We start from the raw sequence: 14,634 nt of genomic DNA, 5'->3' as shown, positions 1-14,634 counted from the left end.
TCCCCAGAAATGGAGAGGGGGCAGTGAGTGGATGGGGCGTTGGCAGTGATGACCCACAGAGCCCCCACAGAGCCCATTCTGGGCCAACTCCCTCTCTTCTGGACCCCCAATTTGCATCGAGGCCCCATGAACTCCTCTTAAGAAGCCCCCAAAAGGGAGAGCCACTGAGAGCCCCCGGGTTCTAGTGCCCCTCCCTGCCCCGTCCCTCTACATCTCGTGCCCCGCCCCCACACCTCCAGCTCACCTCCTCAAACTTCTTGGCTTTGTACTGGTCGGCCCCCTTGAGGAAGTTGAGCAGGATGATGTCACAGAGGACAGTCCCCTGGAGGAGAAGAGGCAGGACGGGCTCAGTATGGCAGGAAGCAACAGGCTCAGGTGGCCACTGAGCGGCCGGGCAGTGGGCAGGGCTGCCCTCAAGCAGACAGCAGGCCAGAGGTTGGGGTGAGTCCTCCAAAGACACCTGACTGATGTTTCCAAAACGTCCATGGGCTTTGCAGAATGTTTTCATCACCCACCTCTCTAGTCTTGGCAGGGACCGCAGACCAAAATGCAGAGAGAGGATTTGGCAGGAGAAGCAGAAGGTGAGGGGGTAGGAGTCCCTGGGAGCAGGGCTCTGTTCCTTTGACCTGTGGAACCCTGGAGTCTCCTCCCTCACCCTCACGGTGGGGAGCAGGAACTTTGTACCAGGTGGAGCCTCCTGCAAATGGGGAGGCTGCTGCAGGAGGCAGTGAGCTCTCTGTGACTGGGGGTGTTCACTCAAGGACTAGCCTAGCAGGGAGGCGCTGAGGGAGACTGAGGCACGGGGCCAGAGGTCGGGCTTTCCATTCTAGGCAGAAGCGGGGCTTACCTGGGTCACTCTCCCCAACCCCCTCCCCCCCGCAGCTGGGGCCCCACCTTGACTGGCCTCCTGTCTGAGGCTGGAGGGGCTGAACTCACCACTCCCACGGAGGTGAAGGCTGCCACAGAGCTGATGATGGTGGGGATGATGTTGAACTTGCCAGCCTGCGAGCAGAAAGACCAAGGCGGGTGGGCAGAGAGTCCAGCACGAGGTCCTGAGGCTGGAGGCTGAACGTGGACTCCCAGCCAAAGACCGTGGAGCGGAGTGCTCTTGGTAGACCAGGAGGCCCCAGCCCTTGACCACAGTGGTGAAGAGTCTAGAGATGTGACTCACTGAGGCTCTCAGAGCTGGTCAGTGCAGGACTTTGCCCCCCACCCCCGCCCCTGGAGGAGGCTCTTGAGGGCCCAAGACTGGTCTGGGTTTCCTCCCCTGTCCTCCCCCAGTCTGCCCGGCCCAAGGACTCACGTTTCCATACACCAGCACATCAAAGCGGATGCCGAAAGCCTTCAGGAGTGTGCGGTACTCACTGCCGTTCTCCATCTTGTAGTATTTGGCGAACCTGAAGGCCAGAGGCGCGAGGTGGGTCCCACTGCGGGCTCCTACCTGAACCTTCAAGGTCCTCTAGAGCCTACAGCTCTCACTCACTGAGCAATTCTTACGGGTGGTTTGCTGGACACCTGCCATTGTCCTCCCTGTGTGGTTAGCTGACCCTCTGCGCAGACATCATCCTGGGGGCTTGTTATCAAGGTAGATTCCCAGTCCCACCCTGAACCTGTGGAACCGGCATCTTGGTGGGTGGGGCCCAGAACTCTGCCTTTTAAGTAATTTCCCTAAATGGTTCTGATGCGTGCAAAAGTCTGAGTCTTGCTAGACTCCAATCTTCTTCACTTTTATTTGTTTGGGTGCCCCTGGGCCCAGCTCACTGCAGATGCTCCCCTCCCCATAGGCTTCTCAGCCTACTTGGGTTCAAAGCCTGACTCTGCCACTTACCAGCTGTGCAAACTTGGGCCAGTTACTTAACCTCTCTGAGATTCAATTTCTGCTTTTGTTATTGGGAGTAATATAGAAGTCCTGCTTCACAGGGGTGCTACGAGAATTGAGTGAAAGCACACACACCAGGGGTCTAGAACAGTGCCTGGAACACAGTCAGCACCCAGGGAATGCTTGCTGGTGTTGGCTGTTATTATTGCTAAAGAAACACATTCGCATTTATAGAGCACTTTTGAAAAGCCTTGAGGGATAGGGATGTGACTGCTCTGTTTTTCAAGTGAGGCTCTGAGGAGGTTAAGAGACTTGTCCAGGGTCACCCAGCTGGCTGAGACTCAATGCTGGAGTTGCCCGAGACTATATGCTCCACTCCTTCTCTGCCTGGGCTGCTGGGTGCCAGGAACCATGCTGGGGATAGATAAGAATGATCACCTCCAAAATGGGGGCACGAGCATCTCACTGTGAAGATGCCCAGGGAAGGGAAGGGAAGGGAAGGGAAGGGAAGGGAAGGGAAGGGAAGGGACCACCTATGGCTTCACAGTCACCAAGCATGCGGACTGCATCTGTCTAAAGCCAGTACATTCCCCCTACGGCCCTGCCCATCGTAGGCAAAACTCAAGTATCAGCAAAGTGTAATTTCTTGGGACTTCCATGGACCCACAGTGGTGACACGGGCTCCCGACACCAGTATCCCAGGAGCACGGTGGGGGTTAAGTGCGATGATGGGGTGAAAGGGCTCAGAGAGCTTCCTAACTCTGTGGGGTTGACGTGGGTCTTATTTAGTGCTGGCTGTCTCCCCTTCAGTGTTTCCGATGACCCCAGCTTCCCAGGCCTCTCCCACAGAGAGAGGGGTCTGAGGAACTCCTTACCCCGGAAGCTGTTCAGTGACTGTGACGCCCCTCCCAGGGCTATTTGCAGTTGAGCCTGCAGGGCAGGGAGAGGGAACTGCTCAGCCCAAGTGCAGAGCAGACCACAGAGGGATCACAGGCATGTAGGGAGCAAGATCATTTTGCGGAAGAGTCATCGAAACTCATAAAATGTCAGCCACTGTCTGCTCTGGCTGTGCGGAACTCAAGAGTCAGGCAGAAACGAGTCTAAATGCTGTTCCACCCCTTGCTGGCAGTGTGGCCTTTTACGTGACTCAGAACAGTTTCATTGTTCATGTCTATGACATGGGAGTGCTCATGCCTCCCCCCGTCCGTGGGTCTGTTAGCTAGAGGGGTAAACACTGAGACCCACCCTTTGAGACAGGCACTGTCGCGATCCTGGGGTTGGACCTTCTGCCTGTCCCTCCACACCCGTTCTCTGCCCGCCCTTCTCCACAGGGCCTGGGAGCCTGGTCTGCAGACATTGCCTCTACCAAGCTCCCTGCCCTCCCTGCCACTGGGCTCAGCAGTGGGAGGCATCCACAGGCCATCAGAGGGTGGGAACGGAGGAAGAGTTTAACTGGGTCTGGAAGGAGTCCGGGCTGCATGTTTTCGTGCCTGCTTATGCCTGGGCATGGCTGGAGCGTGTGTACCCAAGATGTGCACCTGTTGCCCCAAGCTGAAAAGAAAGGCTGAAAGCTAGTCAGTGAGGGAAAGCTGACCTGGGAAGGTGTGTCTGGTGGACTTTGCAGCCAAAGGGAGGGGGGCAAGGGAGGCAAGATGATCTTCTCGAGATTGAGACCCAGAGTAAAAATGGGAGTGGCCCCAGGAAGGAGGCTGAAAGAAGCCCAACTACCTAAGCCAAAGAAGCAAAGACTTGGAGGACAAGGAGAGAGGGGAGGGGCTGGACCAACTTTAAAGATGTGGTAAGTTATGGTCTGGGTGGTGGCCCCAGACGGCTTCACAGACCAAGGCAGAATGAGTGGGTCGGGCTACACCAGCAGGGGGACCCACTTTACAGATGGGGCGACGGAGGAGAAGGTAACTTGTCTGAACTGGGTTCCAGCCTCTGCCCTTAACCCTGCATGTGCTGCCTCTAGGCCCCTGAGTAGCCGGTAAGGACCCAGATCTCAAAGCCCTTCTGTCTTCTGTGTTCTCTTCACATCACTGGAAATCTCAGGTTCCCTGTCTGGGAGATGTGGCACCTGACGTCCCTGGGGACCGGGCAGGGGTGGGAGGGTGGGTCACAGGTGCTTGGGGCGGGGCAGAGGCTAGGACTGTGCTCCTGAAGTCTGCATTCAGGCCTGAGGCTGCAGCCGGGAGAAATGCTCTCACTTCGACTTGGAGAACAAAAAGTCAGCATCCTGGGCACTGTGTTCAAAGCTGGCTAGCTAAATTTATCTTGGGAAGGAATGTGAAGGAACAGGGAGAAAAACCAAAGCGGACTTGGTTTTTCTCCAGCACCTGCCTTCCAAGAGGCAATAAGTATGATAAGATCATTATCTCACCAACCACCCACCCTCGGAGGAGGGTTGGCAGGGACTGGTTCTCTTCCTGGGAGGGAGGGAGGAGGAAGAACAGCGCTCAGGGAGGGAGGGCCCGGGCTGCAGGAGGGAAGGGCCCAGGAGTCCTGACTGCTGCCCTCGAGTGTGACCCGTGAGCGGAATCCAGCGCAACCATGTGGCACTGGGGTCTGGGTCATCTTTTCTCTTGGCACACGGCTGGGCTATACTGCCCACCCCTTTGCCGTGAGCTAGGTGGGGCCCTTGACTGGCTCTTGCCAGTGCAATGTGAATGGAAGTGAGGTTTGTCACCTGTGGGCTGAGGAGTGTCAGAGCCGTGTGCCTTGTTCACCCTCCCCGCCCTCATGGCCACCTGCTCAGGAGCTAGGGGTGAACTCAGGCCCTAGGGGAGACTGATTCAATAGATGACAGGAACCCCGCTCCCTAGCGCCCCACCTCCAGCAGCCACACAGACATTGGGGTGAAGGCTCTGAGCTGAGGGAGCTGTTACAGCAGCTACCAATATTTACCCTGACTGTTACAAACACCCCTAGTTACCCAGCTGAGAAACCTGGGGTTCAGGGAAGAGAAGTTCTCTACCAAAGCATGAAGAGGGAGTTAAAATTGGGGAGTTTTTCAAGATTAGCCAGAGAAAGGGCAAATCCCAATGATGCCACATTCCTAGGCTTATTCCCTCCAAGAGTCTTGGAGGTCTGGGTGTGGAACTGTTATCTTTAAGTAGTTTTTCCCACGCTGGACCAGCAAAGTCTCTCTGAGCTTTCTACTGCAACTGAGCAGCGAGAAGAGAAAGAGCCATGGGGAGGACGAATGAGATGACGTTAATATATCGGGAGTTCCTAAAGCTTGTCCCTTTTCTTTCTTTTCCTAGGATCACGATAAATGAAATAATATTTACGTTGACCTTCGCCACCACACTCTCCTGCCTCCTGGAGAGAATCGTGTCAGCGGTAACAACAGCCGGCATACACTGAGCGCCTACTATGTGCCCAGCACTGTGCCAAGTGCTTTACACTTACCACCTCTTCTAAGACCCAGCCCCATGGAATTGAGTTCCGTTGTTCTTTCCACGCTATAGATGAGGAATCAGGGTCACACAGATTAGCAGTTTGTCTAAGGTCCCCAAACCCAACAGTCTGTAACCAAACCTGGGATTCAAACTGAGGCAGTCCAGTGCCAGAGTTCACACTCCGAGCCAGCATTCTGGACTGGTCTTTGTGTTGCCTGATTTCTGTTAGGCCGTGGCTGATTTCTTTCTGTTCTCCAGCTGGGGGCCCCTTTGCATTGGCAAGGTGGGTCTCGACACCCAGCGTCATCGGTGGGGCGCAGAACAGGAAGAGCCATGGAGTGTGGGAAGAAGGATCCCCAGCCTCCTCATCTGCAAAGGGGATGGGCAGAGCGACACCCCCTGGCCAGCCTTGATTTCTCCCAAATCCCCCGATGCCTACCTCTCCAGCCTTGGTTTTCTTGGCTGGGAAATGCAGTTGGCGAGCACGACATCACCAGCACGCAGCCCAGCCCAGTCCACCTTCCTTGCCTGTTGGCAGAAGCCCCGCAGTACCATGCACCTCAAGTGCCAGCCACACCACACCGCCTGATCCCACAGACGCGGACTTCTTGCCTTTGCCCATGCTGTTCCCCCTCCTCCCCTTCCCACCTTGCAAACTCCTATTCACCCACTAGGGCCCAGCAGGTGTTTAGAGCACACCTACCCTATGCCAGGCACTGGGCTAGGCCCTGTGGACACCTTGGCAACAGGCTCTGCTCTCATCAGAGGGAGAGAAATATTAATAACCACACACACCCATCAATAGCTAAAATCTGACATAAGGGCTGGAGGGGAGAGAGCACTGTTGGAAGAGCACATTTAGCAAAGACAATCGGACCTAGGCTGTGAGTCAAGGAAGGCTTCGTGTAAAGTGATGTCAGAGTTGAGGCCTGAGGGATGGAGGGTGGAAAGGTGCGAAGGCCGGAGGTGGGGGCCGCTTTCCTGGCTGAGGGAGTTGCGAGCCCTTTCTCCTGGGAAAGGACATGGTGTCTCCGGAGAAGCTACAGGACCTTGGTGGCCTGGAGGGCACTGACGGGTCCACGTCCTCCTGGCTGGCAGAGTCAGTGCTCGCATCTCTTCCCAGGTCCACCTTCCCAACGTTCAGGGCTTCATGCATGTAGCTTGAAATTGACAAGGGGGGTGTATTTAGACCCAGGAAATTGGCAAAATGATGAATCAGGTGTTTCCCTTGTCAGTTTCCTTTTTCTCCAGAGCCCGTTTATCAGTGGGGGGCAGAGGCTGTGAAATCCCCTGCACTACCTTTCCTGCCTCTGCGGGGCCCAAGCCTCTCCCTCCGTACCTGCGCACCTGACTGCACTTCACAGTTTGCACTATTGACGGTGCTCCAGATCTCACCGCCTTTGCCCGAGGACCTCCCTGGTGCAGTGACGGGCAAGGTAAACGCTTTCTGAAGGCATCAGTGGATTTCTGCCATCTCCCAGACTGAGTTTAGCAACGTTGGCTCCGCGTTTCCTCCTCCTGACTCGGCTTCTCTAAGTTCTCCCATTCTTCGGGTGCAGCCAGTGTTGGGCGGTAGCATCAGGCTGTTTCTTCCCAAATAGAAAACATTTAGATCTGGCAGGTGGCTGGGTGGGAACCGGCCCCTGTGGAGGGGCAATGGGGTGGGGAGAGCAGAGGCATACTCCGTGTGCATGCTTACCCCTGCTGAGCGCTAGGCTGGAGGCTTGCAACCTGTTCCTTCAGGCCTCGTGACGACGGCTCGGCGGTGCAGCCGTGGGCGGAGGGGCTTTGGAATGAGGCAGTCCTGGGCTTGAACCCTGGCTCCGAAGTAGCTTATGTAAGCTGAGGGAAAGTCCTTCGCCTCCCTGAGCCTCAGTCTCCCCAGATGTGAAATGGGGGTACTAGCGAGAGCGGCGGGCTTGTGACGGAGGATTCCATGAGCTGCTGGCTGTGACGCGCAGAGCTTTCGGGGCACGTCAGCCGGTGCTCATCAGGCTGGACAGAAGCCTGGCCGGTGGCTGTAGAAGCTCCTGGGCCTGCCAGGGGCACCGCTGGGATCTGAACTCCGTGCCCACCCCTGCCGTTCCTGAGGGACGAGCCGGAAAGGAGACTTCAGGGTGGCCTCAGTGAGCAGGGACGTGTGAAGCTGGTGCCTGGGAGAACACCTGAGCTGCTGTGGAGAGGCTGCAGGGCCCGAAGGAGAGAACAGCGGGTGCCCTCAGCCACTGAGCTCCGGAGGGGAGAGGAAGGGGGGAGCAGGGCTGGAGCTTGTCTGATTGGCCCAGCTTTGGCGCAGCGGTGGAAGGAAGGCGGATAGCCCCTGGTGTGTCCACCACTCTCGACGGTTGACTTCCACAGGCCGCCTGCCTGCCTCCCTTCCTCTTTGGTAAATGCGGGCCTTTAAGGAATGGGGGCCCTCGAGGGGCGGGGAGATGGCCGGCATGTGGCCCACTGCTTCCCTGCATGGCTGTAGTTCGGTCCGTGGCTGCCGTGGCTGTGCGGGGCTGGCGGTGGGAATGGCTTCCCACTGTGTTAGGCTGTGAGTGTCTCAGCTCCCTTGCCGGGTGAGTTTCTTCACAAACCCCCGCCGAGAGGGCCTTCCCACGGGGACCTTCCCCGACACCCCTGTGCTGCGAACAGATAGGACAAGCCCAACACGGCACCGAATCCAACAAGCTGAGGCCTGACAGGGCTGACACACTTCCGCGCGCGCGCGTGTGTGTGTACACGTGATCCCTCATGTCACGAGCAGCAACAGATAAAGAATGAGTAAGTACAAACATCAATTACCGTAATAAATCATTTGTCAGGTGTGCTTCTGCTGGGCGGTGTGGAAGCTACGTTCCAATGTGACATGTCTATAAATGATACCGCACGCTTCAGCGGCCGTTCCACCCACACACACTCACTCAGACTTTCCGAGCTCGAGGGGACCTTATCGACTTGAAACAGCCCATTTCACAGAAGAGGAAACCGAGGCCCATGGAGGGGCTGGGACTTGCTGAAAATCACACTGAGCATTCGCGGCGAGACCTGAACCACAGCCTGGGCTCTCTCTTAAGAAAGAGCTTCATCTTAAGATGAATAATTAATTACTCTCGGCTTGCTCCGGCACAAAATATTTTTCGTATAAATATTTTGTTACTTGGGTTCAGGTTTATCATTTCCACGTGATCAAAGGAGCTGGTCTCGTTCGTGTTTGTATCAGCCACAAAGCCTGACAGAATATGGTGTTGGAAGAGATCTTCAGAGCCCTCCCTCGTGAGCTACAAGAGGTTTGCTGCTGCTGCCTGGACCACCCCCCCAAGAGAGAGAGGAAACTCGCAGCCTCTCTGAGCAGCCCAATTTCAGCCTTGGGAGGCTCCGGCCCTCAGGAATGCTTCTCCATGCTGGACTGACATTTGCAGTAGTCGGCAGTCAATACACGTCGGCTGAATGGAGAAGGTTTTTATCACAATGTACGAAGCCCTTGGAAACTCTCAGACATCTGTTTAGAAACGATCCCATGGAGTGATGGAAATTCCTTCCTAAAGCAGGGACACGTAACTGTTGCAGGAAAAATAGCAACAAACTTGCAGGATCCGGGTTGGACTTGCGAGGGAAAACTTGCGCCTGGAATTTGAGTGTCTAAGTGAAGGAAGTGGTGTTCTCCGTGAAGCTTTTGCCTGGTGAGAAGCGATTTTTGCCAGCTGAAATATACTTTTACAGTTGATTTTATACTGATAGGAAAATATCTCCTGGCAGGCTCATTGCGGGGGGGTGGGGCGACGTCCTTGGATCAGCCTGGGACTCCTTCCCTTAGCGAGGACCCGGAGGCATTATGCACTTACGCATATTCTAGGAACCCAGTCAGCTTCAGGGGCGGACAGTTAAACAATGGTTTGTTGTTGATTTTTTTAAACATATTACTATTAGTTCATCTTTAACGAGGCAGGGGAAGATCGATGGATGGGATCTACCCGAGAGCCAGGTGGCTAGATGTTTCCTGGGCGTAACCTTTTTGGCCTCAGTTCCCTTGTCTGTAAAATGGGGGTAACCATACGGGTCCTGCAGGATACTCGCCGTTACCAGCACAGGCTCCGGAGGCTGTTGGAATTTAACATCCAGGCCGGCACTATTTGCTGTGCGGCCTTGGGCAGCTAACGAAAGCTCTGAGTGTTAGGTTATAAAGTTGTCTCTCTTCAGAGGTGACGAGATAATCCACAAAGAGCACCTGCTACGTCCCCGGCTCACTGGTAAGCCCTCGATGAGGGCGAGCCGCTGTTTTCTGCCAGTGAAGTTGGTTGTCATGAGGACAGGCTAGACGTGAAAATTATAAAAGGCTGTGTGAATTCAGGATTGCTCTGATGGCCTCTCCTCCCACTCGAACCTACACAAAGAGGAAAATGGATCACAGCGAAAGCAAGAGAAATATACCCCCGTCAGGGGGCCTTCAAGCGTCTCTGTGGAGATGATGGGAAATGGCTGCTTTTTTAACACAGATTCTATGGCTTTTGGAAGGAGAAAAATCCAGATTGCAGAAAGAAGCATCAAAGCCAAGGGCGCACTTTCGATTCCGTCTCTGTCAGTTGGCCTAAGATCTTGCTGATCTGCACGTTTCTGCATTGGAAGCAGCGCAGGCGCCAAATTTCCGAGCTCCAGGAAAGCTGCTGTGGGTACATTTCCAACACGAAGCCATCACTAGAAACACCTCCAGCACGAGGAACATCTAGCAGCTGAACAAGTGTTTTTTGTCCCAGACACCAAGACAGGAAATCCAAAACTGCCTTGCCTTTTCGAAGCAAAGCTGCCTTAGGAGTGCTCGGAGGAGAAACACGAATCCCGAATCCAGCGTCGCTAAACGTACCGTTTTGCCTCTGTCCCATCGTCCCGTTCCCGCTGTCACCGCTGGGCCCCGTCTCCCCCCGCTCGCTTCTTTGTTGCAAACCATGTGACGGTGGAAGGTGTGCTGGAAGCAGGGTCTACAGATCGGTCCCTGCGTTTGAGTTCCGATGTCCCTCTTACTTAAGCTGTGTAATCTTGGGCAAGTCTCCGTCTTTCCGAGCCTACTATGGGGGTGTGGGGGTGAGCTGCGAGTCCTATCAAAACAGGCACGAAAAGGCTTTGCAAACCTAAGTCTAGGGGCTCAGTCTGAGGTCTGGGGATGGACTTTTAAAGATCTTCAGAGTCCCAGAACTTTATGCTTCATAAACGCAGAGAAAAAGCCCTAGAGGGAAGCCCGCCCCACTGTCCAAGATATTAACTTCCTACGAGGGAAGAAAGACTGAAGGAAGGAAAGGGAGTCTGCACATCTTCATGCCTATGTATCAGGATCACTTGCATTTATTACTCTGAGGATGTATTTATATCTTATTTGTAGAATCAGGTTTTGTTTTTTGTTTGTTTTTACAAAGAAAATGCCTGCAAAACGGCTCATGTCTATGAGTATATGCATCTTACCGGACATTCGGTCCATGAGCTCATCAGGGGCATATGAGGATTAGAGACCTCCAAGTGTTCATGAAGGATGGTGCTGGTCCTTGCTCCTGCCTTCCCCACCTGCCCTGGGCTGCATCATTTGGCAGTCTGGCCGAGTCACAGCTCCTGTCCTCACTGCAGTGTCTCCTCCGGGTTCCACGAACTGCTTCCTGCCCTCGCGCCTTCAGACCTGGGCAGTCACCAACGTCCCGTTGCTGGTCCCAGGCCCTGCGCTGTCCTCCGTGGTTTCCGTACACCCTGCCCACACCTTTGAAACAGTCCCTTTATTAAACTCTCCTCACATTACCCAGTCTGCGTGTGCCATCTGTTTCCTGCTGGGACCCTGACTGCTACAGTATTTTTAATCTGTCTTTGTACCATCTCTGCCCATATACTCACACGCACTCGCATACATTCACTGACACACACCCTCACACACACACACTCCCTGCTTAGGCACACGCCACACTGACACACTCACCCACAGACTCACACTCATCCACTAATAAACACACCCGCTCACTCAAAGACACAACACTCGCATTCACGCGCCGCTGCCTCTCCCAGCGCCTCGGGGGATGTGGCTCTCTGGTTAAAATCCTGCTCCGGTGAACGGAGGGTCCCCCTGTGATGCGAGAACCGGGCCCTTGTCTACACCCCCTGCCGCTGGGGTGCCTGGTGACTCTCTCCAGTTCTTAGTTTTTAGAAATGCTGTCCTTTGCCCTCTACTAATCCGGACAGACCCACCAATGCCACATTCTCAAGGACTCGGAAAGAGGCTTCATAAGAGGGCCAAATCAAAGTGGCTCCTGGAGAGGTTAGCTGTACAGAAAGATATAGAAGTGGGGCGCCTGGGTAGTGCAGTCGTTAAAGCGTCTGCCTTCGGCTCAGGGCGTGATCCCGGCGTACCGGGATCGAGTCCCACATCGGGCTCCTCCTGGGAGCCTGCTACTTCCTCTCCCACTCCCCCTGCTGTGTTCCCTCTCTCGCTGGCTGTCTCTCTGTCACATAAATAAATAAAATCTTTAAAAAAAAAAAAAAAAGAAAGATATAGGAATAAAAACAAAATCTTTCCACCAAGTTTCAGGTATAGGGACAGATGGCAACTTCAGAGATCACACAAACAAAGATTAATTTAGATGGACGGCACCGGGTAATTTGGGTGGAAGTCGAAGGGAGACACATTCTGGCTCAATACAAGGTCACCTTTCCAATCACTGGAGCTGTCACTGAGGGACAGGCTATCTTGTGAAGCGGCCCCATGTCTGGGGCTGTGTCACAGTGAGACTGATGCAGATAGAGTGGGGACAAATGACCTCGAAGGCTCCTCAGGACACCCCTGTAACCTCAGGCAAGTCACCTCCCCTCTGAAATTTCTGCTTCCTCCTTGGTAAGACAGCCACCTCAGCCTAGGGGGATCCCAGGGGTCCTCAATGGCTACACATTCTCTAAATCTCTGATCCTACAGGCAAAGCGCTGCAAGGGGGGGGGCATTTGGAAAGGAGCTGCAGAAGTAATTAGTGATGGAAATGAGAATCTCTAGCTGTCTCTTGCCTGAGTGTGCAGATTAAAACAAGGCTGACTCTTGGCTGAATGACTGCATTTCCTCCAGAGCAAATGGCAACAGTAGGACGTTGAAAAACTCTGGCCTCTGTTGGAAAGGGAGCAGCAGACTCATTTGTCTGGGAGACAAAAGGCCAGGCCCTGAACTGTGCCTCCAGCAGCCGCTAGTCCTTTAGCCTCCATGGATCTCAGGGTCTTAATTTTTAAGCGACGAGAGTATCAACCACATGGGCATGTTTTTTTGAGGATTCACAAATATGAATGTCCCCAGCCTTCCTGGCTGCGTGGAAATCATCCAGCAAAATGTGTTTGCGTCCAGGCTCCCACGCCTACTGGCTGTTGTGACCTGGGGAAACTTGTTTCACTCTGCCAAGTCTTTGTTTTCTCATCTGTGAAGTGGGGGGATTGTGGCATCTGCTTCACAGAGCGGGTAAGGAACAACGCGCCAAAACCACACGAAACTCGGCCCCCAGGGCGGTGAGTATGGTGCCCACAGATCAGAAGATTTGTGGGATCGGAAGCTTTACCGTTATCAGAAACCGCAGTGTGGCCTGTGCTGAACCTGGCTGTGGTCTTTATTCTCTGTGGCCTCCCCAATGTGGGTGCTAGGCTTAGCCTCGGGGGTCCATGTGGTGCCAGTAGCTTGAAGGCAACACGAGGATGCTGGGTGGGTACCCAGGGGAGGGATCTGAGGGGGCTTGGGCAGAGCCCAAATCTTTTAAACTACAGGGGGGTTCAAAACGAGCAGCTTTTCCCTTCCCTACTCTGGCCTGGGGGTCTTTGGTGAGGGGATTAGTTATCTGGGTCCATACCTCTCAGACAGCTCCCCATAGGCCCCCGGGGGGTAGGCTCAGAGATCCTCAGATCTGTCTGCCCAAATGCAACCCAAGCTGATTTGGGACCAGGTCCACCTCGAGTTCTGCTCTGTGGGATGGGTGTGGGGGTCCCGGGGAGGGGAGTCGGGGTAGAGGGGTGGTCAAAGCACAATAAACTGGAGATCAAGAACTCCACACCATTGCTTCTTTAAATCAAAGAGCTTGTTCTAAAGCTGTGTGGTATCCGGGGTTGGGGTCCTCATAATCGTCAACATGCTTCCTAAGCTCTCCTGCCAAGTAAGTTATTTGGGAAATTGAAGAATTCCCACTGGCCACAGGGAAGTTATGAAGATGAAAACTTTGCATTTTAGATCCTGAGAATTTTATTAATATGTTGCTATTTTAAGCCACCATACAAATATCCTTTGTATTGATTTCTGTGTGATGTACCCACTGAATAAATATGCCAATTTCTGCCAGGGAGCCGAACAGTATTTTTAACCTACTTTAAAATATGTGTTGTTTCCTATGGTTTTTTAAAGTTTAGAGTTGATTATGAAAGCACTTTCAATTTTAAAAAATTCTTCTCTCCAGAGAATATACATATATATTTTAAACTATTAAATATAAAGTGTAATGGGACATAGTTTTAGATGTAGTTTAAAAACTACAAATAGATGTAAAAAACAAGGTGAAATGATTATTTTTTTGCTTCTGTCTGCCATTATATGGCAAACACCAAGTTCGAGTAACAATTCTTCGGATATGCGACTGAAGTATATTCTTACGTGTACTTTTCCCCCTCATCACTGCCTGTTTAGCCAATGTCACCTGTTTCGTGTGTATCACTGTCATATGTAATCAGAGCCCTACCAGAAACTCCGGGGCCTTCAAAACTCAAGGGAAAAGCAAAACAGAGAGCTGAAGCTTTTCATACCTTGGCCAATAGGATCCCAAGATAATGATACTATTGCCATTTCATAGACGGGGAAATTAGGATGGGAGAAGGTCAAGGGCTTGCTCAGTTTCAGCGGCTTTCAAATAGTTAACCCCGGATTCTTCTCTTTCCTTTTCTTCAAAATGGGGGTGATGGGAGGGGGCATCAGGGAAAGATTCCTTATGGCTCAAGGCCATTGGGGATATAAACTAGATGATATGTAAAGACTGGTTGGAGCTCTTGGTTGGAACGGCATGGAAGCACTAATGACCACTGTGGTTGTTATTTGGGACTCAAACGAGACGTACTGGTTATGAACAGAAAGACAGACTTGCCATGTTGTAAACTGGTCCCGCTATTGCCCCTGCTTTGTGGATCCAGAAACCTTAGAGAATGCAGGTAGCGGAGAGGGGCTGCCTGGGCGTTCCTTAGGCACGTGACAGCTTCAGAGCCAGAGTCAAGAAGGGCTCAGAATCACAGCACGCACATTCTGGGAGACCTCGGTCACGTGCTCTGACTGCTGACCTGGCCTGTCCCTTAGAAAGTCCTTCCTGATTTTGAGCCAACACCTGATGGGGGTGCATGGGGCCTCTTCATCCTGATATGCCTTGCTGCTGGAGGTGTGACTCCTTAGAACAGCCC

The 14,634-nt window shown here is 53.4% G+C and overlaps 1 protein-coding gene across 1 annotated transcript in view; it reads right to left on the bottom strand.

Moving 5' to 3' along the window:
- Positions 1–14,634, bottom strand: part of P2RX3 (purinergic receptor P2X 3) — a 28,004-nt gene that overhangs the window by 2,442 nt on the left and 10,928 nt on the right. The window contains exons 9-11 of the mRNA XM_008694133.1: positions 1,304–1,397; positions 937–1,002; positions 245–322 (exon numbers count right to left, since the gene is read on the bottom strand). Coding sequence (XP_008692355.1) covers positions 245–322; positions 937–1,002; positions 1,304–1,397 — 238 coding nt within the window. The remainder of the gene's footprint in view (positions 1–244; positions 323–936; positions 1,003–1,303; positions 1,398–14,634) is intronic.

Source organism: Ursus maritimus, unplaced genomic scaffold (assembly GCF_017311325.1).
Source record: "Ursus maritimus isolate PB19 unplaced genomic scaffold, ASM1731132v1 scaffold_23, whole genome shotgun sequence".
In the NCBI taxonomy this organism is placed as follows: Eukaryota; Metazoa; Chordata; class Mammalia; order Carnivora; family Ursidae; genus Ursus; species Ursus maritimus.
The sequence above is the reverse complement of the archived record's forward strand: the minus strand, read 5'-3'. Positions and strand labels throughout refer to the sequence as shown.